We start from the raw sequence: 18330 nt of genomic DNA on the forward strand, positions 1-18330 counted from the left end.
AATCTATATCAAGAGCACTATCATCTGACTCAGATGAGGATCCTGTTTCAGATCCACTTTCATCACCCTTAAACAGCTTCCTCTTCACCAGTTCACCATTCCCCTTATCACTCACACCACTCACACCTTGCCCCTTTGAACTCTTTTCTGTAAACCTAGGACTTCTCCTCACCACAACCTCAGTTGGCTTCCTAGGTTTCAGTTTAGCTTTAGGTTTAGGTTGAGGCAAACAAAGAGTTTTTGGTTCACTTCCAGAAAGTTTGTTCAATCTTGGGCTCCTCCTGCTGACAGGTACAATGCTCAAATCTGGGGTTTTTTTGGTTTCAGATGGGCCTTTTGTAGTTGAACATTGTTGGGTGTGAGTTGGATTTTTGTGGGATGGGTTTGAACTAGAAGGTTTAGATCCATTGCCATTTGGTTTTGGGTTATTTGGATTAGAATGGGTTGCTTGAGATCCACTTGGGTTGGATGTGGATGGGTTATCTAAAATGACAGTAGGAGGGTGAAACCTGTCCCACTCTTCCACCCCAACTGTTTGAAACAGCTCCAAATGCCCATCACTGTGTTTGGACTCTAAGAATCCCCTAACATCATCATCATTTTCAATCCTTCTCTTCCCATTAACCCAAGTCTTGCCTTTCTCCCTATACCACAAGCTGTAAATCTGAGGTACCTCCCACCCAAACTGTATAAAACCTTCACTACAGAGATACCTTAAATAACTAACACTCCTCACAAATGACACAGGGACACCATACTTCCAATACACAAACCCAGCTTCATACACCAAATACTGCCTCCCACTTCTTTGCTTTTCCACAAACCCTCCAAACAATCTAATTTTAATGTCAACACACTCCTCATCACCATCCATTAGTCTACAATTACAGCCACACAAACATGCAACAAATCAATTTAAAATTCCAGCATCAGATTCCACCAATACACAATTATAAACAACACAGCGTAACACATAACAGTGCACACACACACACTTAATTAATTCATAATTAAGGGCTTAAATTAATCAAAGCGCGCAATTCTAGGGTTTACTATCAACTTTTTTTCCCTAAATTGCCCAAATTGAACACATAAAATTGCAATTAAACCACCATTGATGCTTTGTTGGACCACTACAAGTACGAAAAAGGGTACTTACCTGTCAATTGCTGTCAAAAGAATCTCCAACCTTCCACTTCAGCAATGGAGAACACGATGCTCTTACTTGGACCTTCCCTTCCACTCAGAAACTTACACGCACACACCTAGCAGATCTGAGGATAAGTTAGAGAGAGAGAGAATGAGGAGCTTGTGTAAGAGAGAGAAAGAGAGTCGTGGTCAAAGGGGAGGTAAAAAAAATTTCAAAACAAGTCAACAATGGAGGTTGAGAACAATGAATGGGAAGAGAAGAGAGAGAAGGCATCAGTAAGAGGAAGAGAGTAGAGGGTAGTTAATAAGCTGGGCCCCACTAACGGCATATTAACAGAATCCGTCAACTGGTAGTTATTTCTACAGTTAGGGATTTTAGGTGGTAGTTATATAATTTTTTTTTTTTTTAACAGGTAGTAAATCTGACAAGTGGTGTTTTTAGTGGTAGTAAATGTCAAATTTTCCTTTAAATTTTTAATACAAAATCAATTCATTGGAACTCCAAAGATACCATAAGAAAGTAGTTTCTACAAAAAAAAAAAAAACATGCACAATCTATCACAAAACCAAATCTCTCCTCATTTTCTGTAATAATCATCTCCATGAAAGCTGAAGAATTTCCAGAAAAATACAAAGTCGCTGTTATTGGCAGCGGCAACTGGGGAAGTGTTGCTGCCAAGCTAATTGCATCCAATACCCTTAATTACAGCATCTTCCATGGTAATATCAAAACATTTTATTGTTTTTACCTCCAATTTTTGTATACATTTGATTAAAATTTTGGGAATTTATATTGATTTATGATGTTTTTGATGTCCATCAGATGAAGTTAGGATGTGGGTATTTGATGAAACATTGCCCAATGGAGAGAAATTGTCGAATGTTATCAATCAAACCAATGTAAGGTGAAATATTTGTGTTGTATTTATGTTTGATTCCATAGATGACGTAATATTTATGAGATGATGATCCTGAATTATTATGAAAATGATATGTAAAATTAAAGTAAGAGTAGCAAAAATCACTTAGAGATAGTATCATGAATTCTAAATTGATAATCCTAAATGTTCTTCACATTTTGATTGTGTAACTTTGACATTTGATCATATATATCTATAGTTGGATATTAGTAAAGAACATAACATTTGAATATTAGTGGGACGAATCAATTAAGACCCAACTTGGCTATGTTGTTTTTTCATGTATTGATAGTAATTTAGAAGATTTTCTCAACTTATGAATAGCATCAAGATTCCAAATTGGAAGAAGGACTATTGTGTTTGGAAATGAGTTAAAGGGTCTATTCTATTGGACTTATTTGTCTAAACTTATCTTACATTTCGTATGTACTTATTATGACCTTATTTTGTCTTAAAGTTTATTATACTCTTTGAGTGTGTCATAACTTAATTTGTTTGAACTTATTCGAACTAATATTATCTATTTTGTTTGAATTAGTCAATATACTCAATATAAGTCGAATACAATAAGGCCTAATGCTTATGCTTATCTCTTGGGTTCATGTATATAGTGAAACCCTATTATAAATGAAAATAACAATTGTTTGTAGTTGCTTTACCTCATCATTTCACCTAAAGTCTAAAGATCTTTTCCTTCAATAAATGTTCCATTACATTTTTATTTATTTTTTATTCGCTTTTAATTGACCAAATTCCACTATCTTATTTTATATCAATATTAAATAAACAAAACCCCAATATCTTGCTTTTTATTTATACAATCATCATAAACTAACCAAATTCTATTGTCTTATATCTTTTAATTTACCATCATAAAAATTTCTGTTAAAAGCATATGAGACTTTTATTTGGAGATGGGAGTATTGATAGTGAATGGAATATGATGTATTCACATTATCATTTGAATTAGTAGTATTCCTTGATTATGGCTTTTGTTTGTTTTGATCAAGTAAATTTGACATCCTACTGAATTGATGAGATGGATCATTTGTCATTGGTCTGTTTATTTTTGGGTATTTTCATAGATAAATGTGAAGTACCTGCCTGGCATAGAGCTTGGTAGAAATGTGATTGCGGACCCGGACCTCGATACCACAGGTATTATATATTTTCTTTGCTTGAAGTTAGGGATCACATATACTTCACTTGTTGCAATTTATGGAGCAAGGGTTTTGTTTGTAGAGAGGTATGAAGTTGGAATCAGCCATGAAATCATGGTGGAAACAGTTTATTATTTGATATTAATACTTTGCATTTGGTTTGGTTTTTAAATGATATCTTTTTTTCCCTGTTATTTGATATCTAAAATTTTGGTTTGATGGGTTTAAAATTCTTATTAGTGTCAACAAAACACATGTGGAAACCCATACTTAATACCTAAAATTCGTGAACTAAACACCCCTTAAGGATGTGGTAAGTTTTTTGGTCGATAATGGGGGTAATAAAAATAACTAAAAACTGATTGATTAAAGATAATTAGTGGTGAGAGGACCCACATTACATGAAATCTGAAGGGAGAATATGAGAGAAAAAGAGCATATTAGTGGGTCTACATGGATTGGGTGAGTTAAGTTTTTATTATAAGATAATTAGATTGTTTGTGGTCATCACAAAAATAAATTCATAAATGTTAATAATCCAGTAGAGGAGTCCTATTTGAGGATAGCTCAGAAAGATGTGTCTTATTTCTTGAAGCTTTAGTGGTTTGTGATTGATTTTTCTTGAATGTATCCTTACTGTAGTAAGTGATATCAGGGAGAGAATGGGGTTAAAACAACTATTAAAAGATATATATGTGAATCATGTCAAATTCTTCGATTTGAGTGGTTGGGACTATGTAACAATTGATTTCAGGAGGGAAATTGGAAAAAGTTACTTGTTGGTTTGCTACTTAAGATAATTATACAACTATCCTAGTTAGCTACCATGCTATTGAGGAATCAGAATAGTTATGTTCAATTTCCTCCTCTACATATTGTTTAGAGTTCCTTAAATATTCATACTGCTTCTTATAAGTGATTACAATTTTACTATTTAGGTGTATTTTGGTACCAAGAGATTTGACAATAAAGGCTAATATGCTCATTAAGAAGCATCAAACTATGTAGACATCTGCAAATACAGAGTTTCTATCCACTGCTTCAACCTTGATACTTGATACATACAAATGAAACTATGAAAAATTAAAATGACATTTTTTAAGTACTCAATATCCAATTGTCACAATGTTTGATACATTAAATGAGAATTTTGACTTGGTAAAGTGGGTTAATATTGTTCTCTTTAGAAGCTCTACTCAAGATTAACTTGTATGTTCTGTGATCATCATAGTTCAATGGTATGTTTTCTTTTTAATTCATTTTATTGCTTAAATATTGGCTGGGTGAACTGTGTGCAGTCAGAGATGCTAACATGCTGGTATTCGTGACACCCCATCAGTTTGTCGATGGTGTTTGTAAGAGACTTGCTGGAAAACTAAGGGGTGATGTTGAGGCTATTTCATTGATCAAAGGCATGGAGGTCAAAGTTGACGGCCCACGCATGATATCCTCTGTAATCTCTAAGCAACTTGGAGTCAATTGTTGTGTTTTAATGGGGGCAAATATTGCTGATGAGGTAATTAAACAATTATTTGTTTATTTATTTTGACTTCCTATTATACTATCTTTCAAAAAGAGGTATGGCCTATCGATCTCTTTCTTGGGTGCTCAAAATAACTGATTCTTCTTTTGTAGATAGCTGAGGAGAAGTTTAGTGAAGCAACATTAGGATATAGTGAAAATAAAGAGGTTGCAGAGAGGTGGGCTCGACTGTTTGCCACACCCTATTTTTCTGTCACAGCTGTGAGTTGGTTCTTTATTCTTTTGGAATCTCTTCCGAAAATCATAGATACTGTTGTGTGGATAGAACATTTCATGATTTATTTCATCTGCGCTATGTCTCCTCACAATCTCACGACACCATTATAATTGTTTCTTGAAAAACAGATTCAAGATGTGGAAGGAGTGGAATTATGTGGTACACTAAAAAATGTAGTGGCCATAGCTGCAGGTTAGCACTTGTTCTTTCCCATCGAAGATTATTGATACGAGTTAATGCATTCAATGGATAATGTGCTCTACTTACAGGATTTGTTGATGGCTTGGATATGGGGAGTAATTCAAAAGTAAGCAAATTTTTGTGTGTAAATATCATATGGCTCAAAATGTATTTCAAAAGTAATTAAATGTCCAATATATATTCAAAATGCTGTAAAAATCTATTTAGCTAGATTTGTTGCTGGTATAGGTCACATGTGGCTGCAACTCCTGCAAGAGTAATCTGAACGGTCTATATAGCTAGACTTGTTGCTGGTAGGTCACATGTGGCTGCAAAAGTAATCAGAATGGTTTATTTCAGGCAGCAATCATGAGAATTGGCTTGAATGAAATGAGGGCATTCTCCAAGCGACTGTTCCCATCTGTTAGAGAGGACACTTTCTTCGAGAGTTGTGGAGTGGCTGATCTTATCGCAACTTGTTGTAAAATCTCAGCTCACATTCTTGTTTGTTTGATTGTTTTTCTTTTTTTTTGTTCAGTACATTCTTTTCAACTTAATCTACTCAATGGTTTTCCTTTGACAGTTGGCGGAAGGAACAGAAAAGTTGCGGAGGCTTTTGCAGTTCATGGAGGAAAGAGGTATAGATTTTGTAGAGCTTTTTTATGCTTCCCTAAAATGTATTTTGCGGTGATTGACTGTTTCAGGCAAATGCTAACTTAATATTATTTTTTTATTGTGCTAGACCCTTTAAGGAGCTGGAAGCTGAGATGTTGCAGGGGCAGAAATTACAGGTAGGCTGTTAAAAATCTTTGTATCCATTGGATGCATATGGAAAATGAAATATATACAACTTAAAAGACAATGTTAAACTGCATAATTAAAGCTTCTGATTCTACAGAGAAGTTGATCAATATCTCGGATGCTCAAGTCATTTGACTAGCAATATAATTTTCTGATACAGTAGATGATGTTTATTCCACTAATAGCAGCCTCTGTCTTTAATTTCTTGAAGGGTGTCTCGACAGCCAAAGAGGTATACGAGGTCTTAGAAAGCAACAGATGGTTTGATTCATTTCCCCTTTTCAGAACAATACACGAGATTTGTATCGGATCTATACCGCCGTCTGCCATAGTGCACTATAAATCAGAAGTACATCCAAGTTCTCTCCAACAGAAATCTGTGAGCTGATACAATACCCTAACCAAATTTTTATCCTTTTTTTTTTTCAACATTCCAAATTGATTTAGACTCCAAGTTTCACAAAATATTGACATCGTTGGGGTTGAACCTAAACATTGGGTTCAGCTCTGCTGTTTTGACTGAAACCAAGTTATATTTTCTGTAATTGTTATAGTGAGAGTCAGCAGAAGAAGTTTGTAGTGCAATCTGTAATCTGTATCTGCAACCTATCTGTGAAGTTTATATAACTTGGAGCATAAATACCATGAAAAGATACATGATACACATGAAAATTTAATGGTTTTCCTATAGAAATGTATTGAATTTGAATTTGATGAAACAGTAAATTTCATCAAATGAATTATGCAGAAAAACTTTTAATGTATGAAGAGGAATTGAGAATTTTATTGATATTTTGATAGGGAGGGAAGCTCTTAAAACCCAAAATTTGGGGAAAAATTAATCCTCATTTCTCATAAATTTACATAGTAACATATACAGTATATAAAAATGCAGAAGTTGAAAGGAGCTGAGCTTATTACATCCTATCAACTTTCTAACAGAATTGGACTATCATAACAAACTATCAAAAAACTTCTTGCTGAGGTGGATGAGGCCTAACAACCTCTTGCTGAGCCAGACAAGGTCGTATGATGACCAATTCTCTTGACCTTAACTTGCTATGATTATTTGCCCCGCATCTGCTGCTGCTAGATTGAACTTGAACCAAGTTACCTAGCTGGGAATATAAACCGACAAACTGTGCTGACGTTTCTTCCAGCAACTGAGTCTGTAAGTTTAGAATCAGCAGTTCCATGTAAAGATGGGTGTAACCTAAACCAGTTGTCAACTCTATTCATATGTTATCCTATCTTCGACATAGTATATGAGCTCCATCCACGGTTTTCATGGCATTCCTTGTGCTTCTCAACCTTTTCGAATGATTAAGATTCACTTACGTGTCAATGTTTTAGTAGGAACAAAAGGAAGCCCAAACCTGAGATCAATCAGTGGATATCTTAAAGAGTTTTAATCTCTCTAAACTAATTAACATAGAGGCTAGTTTAGCATCAACATTGAATAATAACTTGATACTTTGTATGTGGAGAGAGTACATTAATACATGAAAGTGAATTACAACATTGAACCCACTTACAACGATAATGGATCAAAATATTGGTAGCAAAAGTATCACTTGATTCACCTCACCTCTTTGGTCTTTATTCTTGTATAATGCTTTTATGACAGAAGGAAAAAAAAAAAAAAAAACAAGACAAAATGAAAATCACAGAATCATTGTGACTTAGCCCTCATATTGAGCAACAGCAGTTGCAGCAGCCGCCACTGCAGGTGGAATCTCAGCTTCAGGATCGTAATCTTCATGGCAGCAGATGAATGAATTGAACCTATGCATGTGGCGGCGGCACTCAGGGCATAGCATACTTTTTGGAATTCTCACACTAGAGGGGAACTCAATCCTATGGCATGGATATTCCTTCATATGAAGTTCTTTGTAATGACTTCCAAACCCAACTTCGAATCCTTCTCTTATAGCACGTTCCTTCCATATCTCCATTTCTTGAAGAGCAGTCAAAGCAAGTTTACCCTGACCGTGGACCACAATTGTCGAGCCTTTGGCTAGGACTGCCCAGCCACCATGAGATTTGTCATGGCTGTGGAGCCTTTGTATCTCTTGCAGTATGATATCTGCATGGTCATGGACTCTCCCTAGTTGAATCTTCGAGAAGATCATGCTCTCAATTCTTGTCCAAAAATACCAAACAAAGGTCGGGTCTTGCCAGCAGTGGCTCAGTTGTTCCATTGTTATAGCTGCACAAACCTTACGCACCAGTTCCTTGTTATGGCTCCTGCCTACATAGACCATTTCAAGTGGAACTCGCAGAGCTCGCGAGACAGTACGTGCCTCGTTTGTAAAATTTCTGATCCATTGTAAGTCATCTCCTCCATACAAGAAAATGTACTTCTCTTCTCTGATCTGTTTGTTGGAAAGTTAGAGGTTCCCTTGAAGTTAGTGTAGAAATTGTTCACCAATAGTACTTTACTAACATTATTGTTTCGACTTTTGACAGGACTAAAGGTACTAAAATTAACATATAATAGTTGAAGCCATGACAAGAAGAACAAGAACCTACTACGGATGTTAGCATAATTTGGTGAGTTTTAATAGTTATGCAATCTTGCCATAATTTTGAGGGTTTTTTCCCCCTTTATTTGGTCATTGTAGACTCATTAACCTGATCTATTAGCTTAAATTCTATTGATTCTCTGTTGCAGATTGTCTTTGATATTCAAGTTGCGAAAGCACTTCTTTTAGAGTTTCCCCCTCCTGCTAAACAAGTAAGCTATTTACTGCACTAATCAACTCCACCAGTTTTATCTATGATCTAATTGCCTTCGGATCATTGAGCTGTTATGATTGAGAGTCTGGTGTTTCTGCCTATTTTAAATTTTCTACAACTAGTAATCACGTCTAAAATTTTCATGGCTTTTGGAATTGTGGTAATGCAATACTCTCTTTACAAACTACCAAGAAACTGCATGCATGGGCATATGAATATTTCAGTAATTCACTTAAGGTGGGCAAATGGACTTTGTGGGGCTTTGAAGCTCTTGATGTGTATATAGGATTGTAATGGTTTTAATTATTCTGAACTTATGACTGTTCTTTCCTTGTTTTTATTAGTTCATAACCAAATTGTAGTAAGCTACTCAAAATTTGCCTGGTTAATTTCTTTCTAAAAAGCAGACAACCTGTATGTTTGCAAGTAGCTGGGAACTTGCTTAGACAAAATTGTAAAGGAAACTTACCCAGTCTAGTATTTTTTGATCAATGCCGTCAACAAGAAGTTCAAGCCTCCATGTTTCCTGTTCCCAAAGAGCCTCCTCCCTTATGCTTGTGAATGGGAAAGCTTGGCTTTGCCATATCCACATCATGTGGATTGCGTTTGGGCTCAAAACTTTTCCCTGAGGATCCAGCACCACAAGCATAGGCTTACCATGATAGTGCCAATCATCTTTAAGGAACTTGATGACTGCATTTCCGATTATTGAAGGATGATGAACAGAATACCAGGGCATTGAGGCTTTTAGAGTCTCAAGCTTTATTTCCATGGCATCTGTCCATTGGAAAGAACGGTCAATGACTGGCATCCAGACAATCTCATATTCGTGAACCTTCGATTCATTGTAGCTTTGCTCAAGAATGAAGAGCTCTTCATGAGTGATATCCAGGCCTGATATGAGTAATAGCACATTTTTCCTCCTCAAGATCTCAAGGTGGACCTGCAGATAAGCAAAAATATAAGTACAGTTTCCTGCAAGATAAATATTATTTTGGAAGGAATGATATTAGATACATTAATATGGGCTGAAGTTTCGAGCACAAACCCTTCTCTTTGCAGGACCATCATATAGTGGAGATATATCATCATCAGCATAGATCAAGGTCTTCAAGACTTTCATGTTGTCAACATGAATTGTGTGGTATATGATTTTCTTGATCATATTATACGCGTCAATCTGTTTCTTCTCCTCTATATGAGAAAGCAATGTCCATTAGAGCTAGATGATTTATTAGGCATTATTGTACAGGTATCATGCAAAATTAGAAGTAAGAAGTTTGATGAATTGAGAAATGGCGAGGCACATGCTATCTGACCTATAAGCCTGTACAAGTTGTCTAAGGTGCTCCTGAGATGATCATTGATAGTTTTAAGTTTGTGAGCCCAGTTGCAGAGCTCCCATGATTCAGCTGTGGCTGACATATTTCTGACAAAAGAAAATCTGTTAGAAAACCTTGCATTGTATCAGGCATCGCATTATTGTATAGTCAAAGCTTACCCCACTCCCTTGCTAGACAAGGTTGTAATCTGGGTCGCAGCAGCCACAGCACTTCTGATTATCCAATAAACAGCTATCGGGAAATGCCTCATTGCAGCCTTGACTTCAGGATCTTCATCTGTGATATACATAGTGGGTAACTCTCCAAACTCAACAATGCACCTGGTTGTATCAAGCATGGCCTTTATTAGATTATTAGTGGCTTCAAACTGGTTCCTGTAGGCGCCTGCATGCTCCACGACCATAGGCAATTGCTTCATAAGTGCCATCGATTTTGCCAGGGCATTTGTAGAATAAATTTGGGCAAGAAGCCAGAAGTCTCCAAAAGTCATAGCAAATGCTGCTAATGTGAGCACCACCTTGGCTTCCCAAGAAAAGTGTGGCAGCATATTCAACACCGAAAGGGTGGTATTGTGTGCATCGTATCCACTCAGTAACTTACATGTCATCTGCATCAGTTTTACAGGTATTACTTACAGTAAACTAAAACCAAATTTAGCAAGTAATTTTCAGAAAACAGGACACATTCTTGTGCATGTAATTAACTAAAACTGCATTTAATTATATGCTAATAAAGGTGAAAACAGGGAACCTGTTAGTGTGTTTAGATTAAGCTGCAACCACTGAATACTTGGATCTTATAGTTCATTAAAAATGTACAACAAATACCTCAGAGGATATCCTTTCGACAATGAGTGGCAAATCAGGAACTTCTTGAAGACCGTCAAGGGTAAGTCTGCTTCCTTGAGCATCCCTCTGACCCTGTAACAAATCAGAACACCTCTCTCAGTAAACATTCAAGGCCTGGTATGAAGAAAATACTAATACAAATATACAAAAAATCAGTTATTAATTCGCTTTACCATTGAAGGCCTTTCAGTATTTTGAGTAGCATGACGGATGATTTCCTCAACTAGATGGAAAAGAGGTCTGACATTAACATTTCGAGCATCAGGTTGGTGTAGCTGCTCAATCTGATTGGAGAGGGCATTATCATCAGAGGTCAAGAAGATGCCTCCTCGTTCGTTACCCCTCAAAAGCAGTGGCCTGATTATATCAGAAGGTAACATGTTTTTTTCAGCATCCCATGATAGTTTTGGTAGCTGAGGCTGTAATTGAGGCTGTAACTGAGCTGATACTTTGGGGGTCATTGGATTCGGGGTGTTTGCCATGGTGGCTATAAAAGTTGTTATACACTTTTGTTTGGTTTACGAATGTCAAAACTTAGAATGGCTTGTGTGTTCCGTTTGATGTTTACTGCTCTTTTATAGCATTGCAGGAATAAAGCAAAGTGAATCAACTTCAATTCCTTGCTTCCATTGAAGTTTAGTTTGTAAAAATATTCTTCGTTTGTTTAATGAAATACTTAGATTTTGTCTCTCAATCACCTTTTACTTTTTCACTGTGGGATTCTGGACTTGCGGTTGTTAATCAACACAATAATTTCCCTTAATTGATGGTGTTTATTCTCGTGTTTGTGTTCGAAGTTTAGAGATCGAAATCGGTTCAAGGACAATTAGTTAAATGCAAACAGTGTTGTGAAAGGCAGAGTGTCAGAGCAATTGCTTAGTTGATTTGGTTTGCTCGATTCTCTAATTAACTTCAATCTCAATATTCTTCAGTTTGGTAGGTAAAACCACAGTAGAGCAAAGAACAAAAGATTCCATACCCTTGCTTTTTCCCCTGTTTTGGAAAGGGAAATGAATTCTTGCTTTTGTAACATATGTCAAATGACTTAATTAGATTGATGTAACAAGCATGAGTAACGTAAATAAAAGTGGCTAAATCACAACCCGTTTTGTGTGTGGTTAGGCACACCGTGTGTCCACTTATAAAAGAACAAAGTAACACATACTTTGTATAACACAAACCAAGTAACCCCTGTAATACTACTCAAGTAACCCTTGTAACACTGATCGAGTAACCCTATAATACCGACAAAGTAATACACCTTTAAGACTAACCAAGTAACTCCTATCACACTGACTAAGTAATCTCTATAATGGCGGTGTGGCCAATCACATAAGAGCATATGTATTTGTGCTTGAAATATTATCATATATATTAATATTATAGCCTTCTACTTAAACTGTAAATATAACACATAAGTATGTGGGTGAAAGTGAAGAAAGGACAAAAGCACCTAATAATCTGATATGGCTGATATCAATCTTCTATGCTCCAATTTTCCAATTAGCTTTTGTCCATGGCTCTAATTTTAAAACTGAATAACAAAACAATTACATATTAGGTATTTATATAAAGTAATTTGAAAATTAAAAAAAAAGAAAAAAAATCAAAGGTAATGTCACCTCATTGGTTAAACAATTTTCAGCAACAAAATACCCAAAATTAAGAGATAATTGCATTAGGATAACCCCCATCATCGTCATGCTATCAACTGCATACTTGAAACTTTTATGGAATGAATGGAGCTTAGTATCATATATAAAGTTTACATTGTACTAGGTATAGAGGAGAAATAATATAATGGATACTTAGTATTGGTTTGGTTTCAGAGCATTTTTAAGATAACAATGTTACTATGTTAGAATATATGGCATGTCTGGTGCTTTGTCCGATTGGGGGAAAGGTCGCCCAGTCAGGCAAAGCTCAAATCATGTTACGTCAATTTTCTCCATTTCATGGTGATGTTACGCACCGGAGAAGTGAGTAACGGTGGAAATTCGATCAATGATAGTTTTTTTAAACAGAAAATTATTTTATTAGGTAGTTTCTTTACTTTCTTACAACATTTTTTAAGTACTTAGTTGATTTTTTTTTTTTTTTTTTTTTTTTTTCGACAGGAAGTACTTTGTTGATAGTTTCTCACAAAAACAGGATTATGATAGGTAGTTCTTACCAAAAAAAAAAAAAAAAAAAAAAAAACCTTAAAGTTAAATAGTTACAAATGTAAAGTAAATTAACATGTAAAAACTTATTTAGGACAAAGAGAGTTTTTACTTAAATGGAGAGTACATTAACACATGAAATTAAACTACAAGATTAAACTAACCCAATTGCAACAACATGATAACAATGCAAAGTATCACCTCACCTCTGGGATTTATTTGCTCATATAAAAATGCAAGACAAATTAAAAATAACATAAACATATTGTAACTCAGGCCTCATATTGATCAACATCAGTTGCAGCAGCCAGAACTTCAGCAACTTCAGCATTGTGATCTTCATGGCAGCAGATGAAAGATTTATTCTTATGCATAGGGCGACAACAGTCAGGGCAAGGCATACTCCCTGGAATTCTCATACCAGAGGGAAACAGAATCCTATGACATGGATATTCCTCCATATGAAGATCTGTGTAATGATTTCTGAACCCCACATCGAATCCATCTCTTATAGCTGGTTCCTTCCACTTCTCGAGTTCTTGAAGAGTCATCATGGCCACCTTACCCTGACCATGGACAATGATCCTAGAGCCTTTGGCTAGCACTACCCATCCACTGTGTGATTTGTCATGACTATGGAGCTTTTGTAACTCTTGCCATATGGTATCTCCATGGTCATGGACATTACCTAGTTGAATCTTCGAGTAGATTATGCTCTCGATTCTTGTCCAGAAGTACCAAACAAAGGTTTGGTCTTGCCAGCAATAGCTCAGCTGCTCCATTATTATAGATGCACAGATTTTGTGCACTTCCTCCTTTGTATGGCTCCTGCCAACATAGACCATTTCAAGAGGAACTTGGAGAGTTTTTGCTACATTTCGCGCCTCATTAGTGAATTGTCTGATCCATTTTAGGTCATCAGCTCCATACAATAGAATGTATTTATCTTCTCTGATCTGATGTTAGCATAATTATATGAGGTTAGATTATGCAGTATTACATAAGAGAATCTGAAATTTATAATTGACACAGTCAAATATGATTCATATGCCAATGCACTAGTTTGAATTTGGTACATATGATTAAATTTTGATTTTATGAAACATTATGTATTTTTTTTTTTTGAGGGATTATGAAACATTATATTAATACCTATCTAACAGTATATTTCATTATTAAATTTATTTTTTATATGTTAAAAAAAACAAGGGTCTAAGTTAGTGTATGAATATTGAAAATAAAAGTCAAACGTGTCAATTATTTAAGAACGAAGGGAGTAAAATTTTGCATCATAGTGAAGGAAAATTACCCAGTCTAGAATTGTCTGATCAATGGCATCAACAAGCAGTTCAAGCCTCCATGTTTCCTGCTCCCAAAGCACCTCCTCCCTTAGGCGTGTGAACGGGAAAGCTTGATTTTTCCAGATCCACATCATGTGGATTGCGTTCGGGCTCAGAACTTTTCCCTGAGGATCTAGCACCACAAGCATAGGCTTACCATGAAAGTTCCAGTCATCTGTCAGGAACCTGATGACTGCATTTCTGATTAAGGAAGGATTATGAACAGAGTACCAGGGCATTGAGTCTTTTAAGTTCTCGAGCTTAACTTTCATGGGATCAGTCCATTGCAGAGAACTGTCAATGATTGGGATCCAGACTACCTCATATTCATGGACCTTCGATTCAATGTAACTTTGCTCGAGAATGGATAGCTCTTCATGAGTGATATCGAGGCCTGATATGAGTAACAACACATTCTTCCTCCTCAAAATCTCAAGGGGGACCTGAAAAATTATAAAATCACAAGTATAATTTCCACAAGTTGATAGCCATGTCATTATGTCAAGGCCGAGATATATAGAAGATGCTCTGTGGAACGAATATTATTGATATACTGACTGAAGTTTCGTGCACAAACCCTTTTCTTTGCAGGACCGTCATACAGTGGTGGCATATCATCATCAGCATAGATCAAGGTCCTCAGGATTTTCATGTTGTCAAAATGCATTTTATTATTCATGATTTCCTTGGTCATATTATAAGAATTAATATGCTTCTTCTCATCTGTACAGCAAAACAATGTCTTTCATTTGCTCAATTTTTTAGACATTATTATATAAACATCATGCTAGATTAGAAGTAAGAAATTTGATTAAATCTGACCTATTACTCTGTACAAATTAATTAAGGTTTTCCTGAAATGATCACTGATAGTTTTAAGCTTGTGGAGCTCAGATGAATTAGCCTTTCCTGATATAATTCTGTCAAAAAAAGAAAATGAATGAGTAAATTAAACCTTCTGTTATTGATTCTTACATTAGGTGACGTATTATAGTATAGTCATATAACTTACCCAACTCCCTCGTCAGTCATGGTAGAAAATCGAGTAATCTGTCTTGCAACAGCCACAGCACTTCTGATTATCCAATAAACAGCTATCGGAATTTGACTCATTGCAGCCTTGACGTCAGGATCTTCATCTGTGATATACATAGCGGGAATTGTTCCAAACTCAACTATGCACCTAGTTGTGTCTTGTATGGCCCTTATTAGATGATTAGTGGCTTCAAACTGGTTTCTGGCGACCACATCATTTGTGCGCAGTTTTGAAATCGAATTTGCAAGGTCATTTGTTAATCTATTTTTTGTAACAAGCCAGATCCTTCCTACAGTTACAGCAACAGCTGCTAATGTAATAACCACCTTGGCTTCCCAAGATAAGTGTTGCAAAATATGTAACACTGAGAGGGTGGTTTTGTGTTGATCAAGGTGATTTCGTTTCATCTGCATAAAACAAATTTAGCAACTAATTCTTAGGAAAAAAACTGCAGACATACTAATGACTAGTGTAAAAATTAATCTAGGACAACGAAAGTACTGTGTATCGACTATAACATTAGGGTCCCTCTAAGATAATTTCTAAATTTAGGAAGTGTGTCACTTAAAAACGCGCCTACTTGAGAAAAGAGTGTTACTTAAACAAACTAAGTAGTACCTCAGAAGATATCCAAGCAACAAGTAGTGGCAAATCCGGAATTTCAAGATGAACATCATCATGGGATTCATAGGTAACTCTGCTTCCTTTGGTCTCAGTCTGACGATATATGATGATTATAACAAACAGTAAACATGAAAGCAGAAATCGAGCACAAATAAATAAAAAACATACAAGAAAAAAACAAAAGTAAAAAACATTGATACCAATGAAGGATGTCTTTCAGTAACTTGAGTATCATCAACATGGCTGATGATTTCCTCAACAAGACGGAAAAGATGGCTGACATCAAAATTACGAGCATCCGGGTTGTGCAGCTGCTCAATCTGTTTTGAGAGGGCATAATCATCTGATGTCAAGAAAATGCCTCCTCTTTCAGAACCCTGTGACAGCAGTGTCTTGCTACCATCAAAAGGCATAGGGGTCATTTGAATCGGGGCGTATGCCATGGTGGCTATAAACCCAATTATACACCCCTGTGGTTCAGAAATGAGAAATCTTAGAATGTGCAGTGTTTGTGTATTTAGTTTTGCAGTTTACTGATGTTTCTTATTAAAGCATTGTATCAGGAATAAAGCATTGTGTATCAATTTTACTGTCTTTTATTAAAGTATAGTTTGTAAAAATATTCTTTGATTGTTTAATGGAAAACTTAGATTCTGTCTCTGAATCACGTTTAACCTTTTGCACTGCTGTGGGAATCTGGATACGAAGATCAGATGTTTTTTAACAAAAATAATTTCAGTTTGATTAAGGAAATAAATATGGAGTACGTAATGTATTTTGCTCATCATTTGTTAATGAACAATGTTTTTTTGGGGTTAGAAAAGAGCTTTTAGCTAAGAGCACCCACAATGGTGGGGTGGCTCACAATTTTCTCTTCTCTACTTTCCGCCCTCCACATCATATTCCACTGTCTTGAGTTACTCTCTTGTGTTATTCCCTTTATTTTTCCTACAATAGTGAGTAACCCCACCGTTCTCTCTCTTATTTTTTATCAATACCCCATCATGTTCTGTCTTTCCTACCAATGGAGTTTATGTTTAATTATTCTTCTAATAAACATATTATTCTTCTAAGAATCTTGGGTGTACACAGATCAAATGTGACAATCAAGCTGCATGCACTAGCAATAGCAGCTAGCCTAGTGCATCATGAACGCACAAAGCATGTTGACAAAGACTACCATTTCATTAGGGAGAAGACTTAAACAAAGAGATCCAACATATATATGTTCATACAGCCCAGCAGCTGGCAGATGTGTTCACCAAACTTCTTTTGGTCAAGCAAATGCAAATTCTTCTCAGCAAGCTTGGAGTTCAAAGAAGCTCCTCACTCTCAGCTCGAGGGGGAGTGCTAGGAACGATGAAACGATGAGATGAATAGAGCAGCAAATATTCCCTTCCTAGGATCATGTGATGTGGTTATGTAGCTTTTGTACTATTTCTGAGAAACTTCCTGTTTATATGAGGTATCCTAGGTTAAATGAGAGAGCACATAATTTGTTGTGTGCATCCTCATATAAAAGGCTCAGAGAGCCGTCATTTGAACATTAGAACAAACAATCACAGAGAAATGAAAATGACTGTTTTTTTTTTTGGTAAGGAGAACTTAAATTAGAAACAACAAAGAGTTCAAAACAAGCTTCTTAAGAAGGATCAACCCTCTCCACCTAGTACAAGCATCAAGTCTTTCCTTTAGGATTGTATCATTACGGACCAAGGGAGGGGTATCAAAGGTAGCCAAATTATATAAAAGGTCGTTTCTAGTCCTTGCTTCCTTTGCCAAAATGTCTGCTGCCCTGAAAGTACAGGGTTGTACCTGACTGCTGGTCCAGGAGCTCCCTGCATGTTGTTAGAATATTGGTTGGTCTATTGTTCTCATGCAAGTCTCTGTTGTTGATTAGCTCCAACCACTGCTTGCAATCTATTGCTAAAATGCATCTTTCCCAATTGCTATTTTCTACCATCTTCAGAGCCATTTGTATTGAGTATAGTTCGAATTGCCACTCTGCAGCAGCCCATATGCGGTTAGATTTGAGGGAAGAACCACTATGAAAATGACTGCTTGCTGCAACATTTTCCGCAATATTCTTGCTGCATTTTTAGCTAGAATGTATTCAGGATGTAATAATGCTATAGGAGCTAGAAGGGAGGTTATGATTAAAGGGGAGTAATACAGCTAAAAGAGGTTATAATGGACACACATTAATGTATATCTCACAACACTCCACTTTGGATATGGGATAAAAATCTAGTGAAGAAATGATAGTACA

General features: G+C 36.0%; 3 protein-coding genes across 3 annotated transcripts; 1 reads left to right on the forward strand and 2 right to left on the reverse strand.

Annotated features, from left to right (window-relative positions):
- Nucleotides 1–1690: 1690 nt before the first annotated feature.
- On the forward strand, nt 1691–6517 carry LOC145605252 (glycerol-3-phosphate dehydrogenase [NAD(+)]-like). Its single transcript, XM_081661295.1, has 11 exons — nt 1691–1869; nt 1973–2049; nt 3155–3227; nt 4528–4745; nt 4865–4972; nt 5117–5180; nt 5258–5295; nt 5529–5649; nt 5752–5806; nt 5911–5959; nt 6181–6517. The coding sequence occupies exons 1-11, from the start codon at nt 1752–1754 to the stop codon at nt 6355–6357; spliced, it is 1098 nt and encodes a 365-aa protein (XP_081517421.1). The 5' UTR covers nt 1691–1751; the 3' UTR covers nt 6358–6517.
- Nucleotides 6518–7458: 941 nt separating this feature from the next.
- LOC145605654 (protein SIEVE ELEMENT OCCLUSION B-like) lies at nt 7459–11423 on the reverse strand. The gene is made up of 7 exons (XM_081661727.1): nt 11073–11423; nt 10879–10971; nt 10210–10658; nt 10028–10137; nt 9757–9902; nt 9178–9651; nt 7459–8344 (listed from the first exon to the last, which is right to left on the reverse strand). Exons 1-7 carry the CDS (start codon nt 11379–11381, stop codon nt 7652–7654), a joined length of 2274 nt encoding a protein of 757 aa, XP_081517853.1. The 5' UTR covers nt 11382–11423; the 3' UTR covers nt 7459–7651.
- A 1651-nt stretch (nt 11424–13074) lies between these two features.
- On the reverse strand, nt 13075–16594 carry LOC145605138 (protein SIEVE ELEMENT OCCLUSION B-like). The gene is made up of 7 exons (XM_081661162.1): nt 16262–16594; nt 16056–16154; nt 15414–15844; nt 15224–15321; nt 14979–15124; nt 14371–14844; nt 13075–14017 (listed from the first exon to the last, which is right to left on the reverse strand). Exons 1-7 carry the CDS (start codon nt 16502–16504, stop codon nt 13334–13336), a joined length of 2175 nt encoding a protein of 724 aa, XP_081517288.1. The 5' UTR covers nt 16505–16594; the 3' UTR covers nt 13075–13333.
- Between the last annotated feature and the right edge of the window lie 1736 nt (nt 16595–18330).

The sequence above is a fragment of the Chenopodium album genome, chromosome 22 (assembly GCF_948465745.1).
Source record: "Chenopodium album chromosome 22, dcCheAlbu1.1, whole genome shotgun sequence".
Classification (NCBI taxonomy): Eukaryota; Viridiplantae; Streptophyta; class Magnoliopsida; order Caryophyllales; family Amaranthaceae; genus Chenopodium; species Chenopodium album.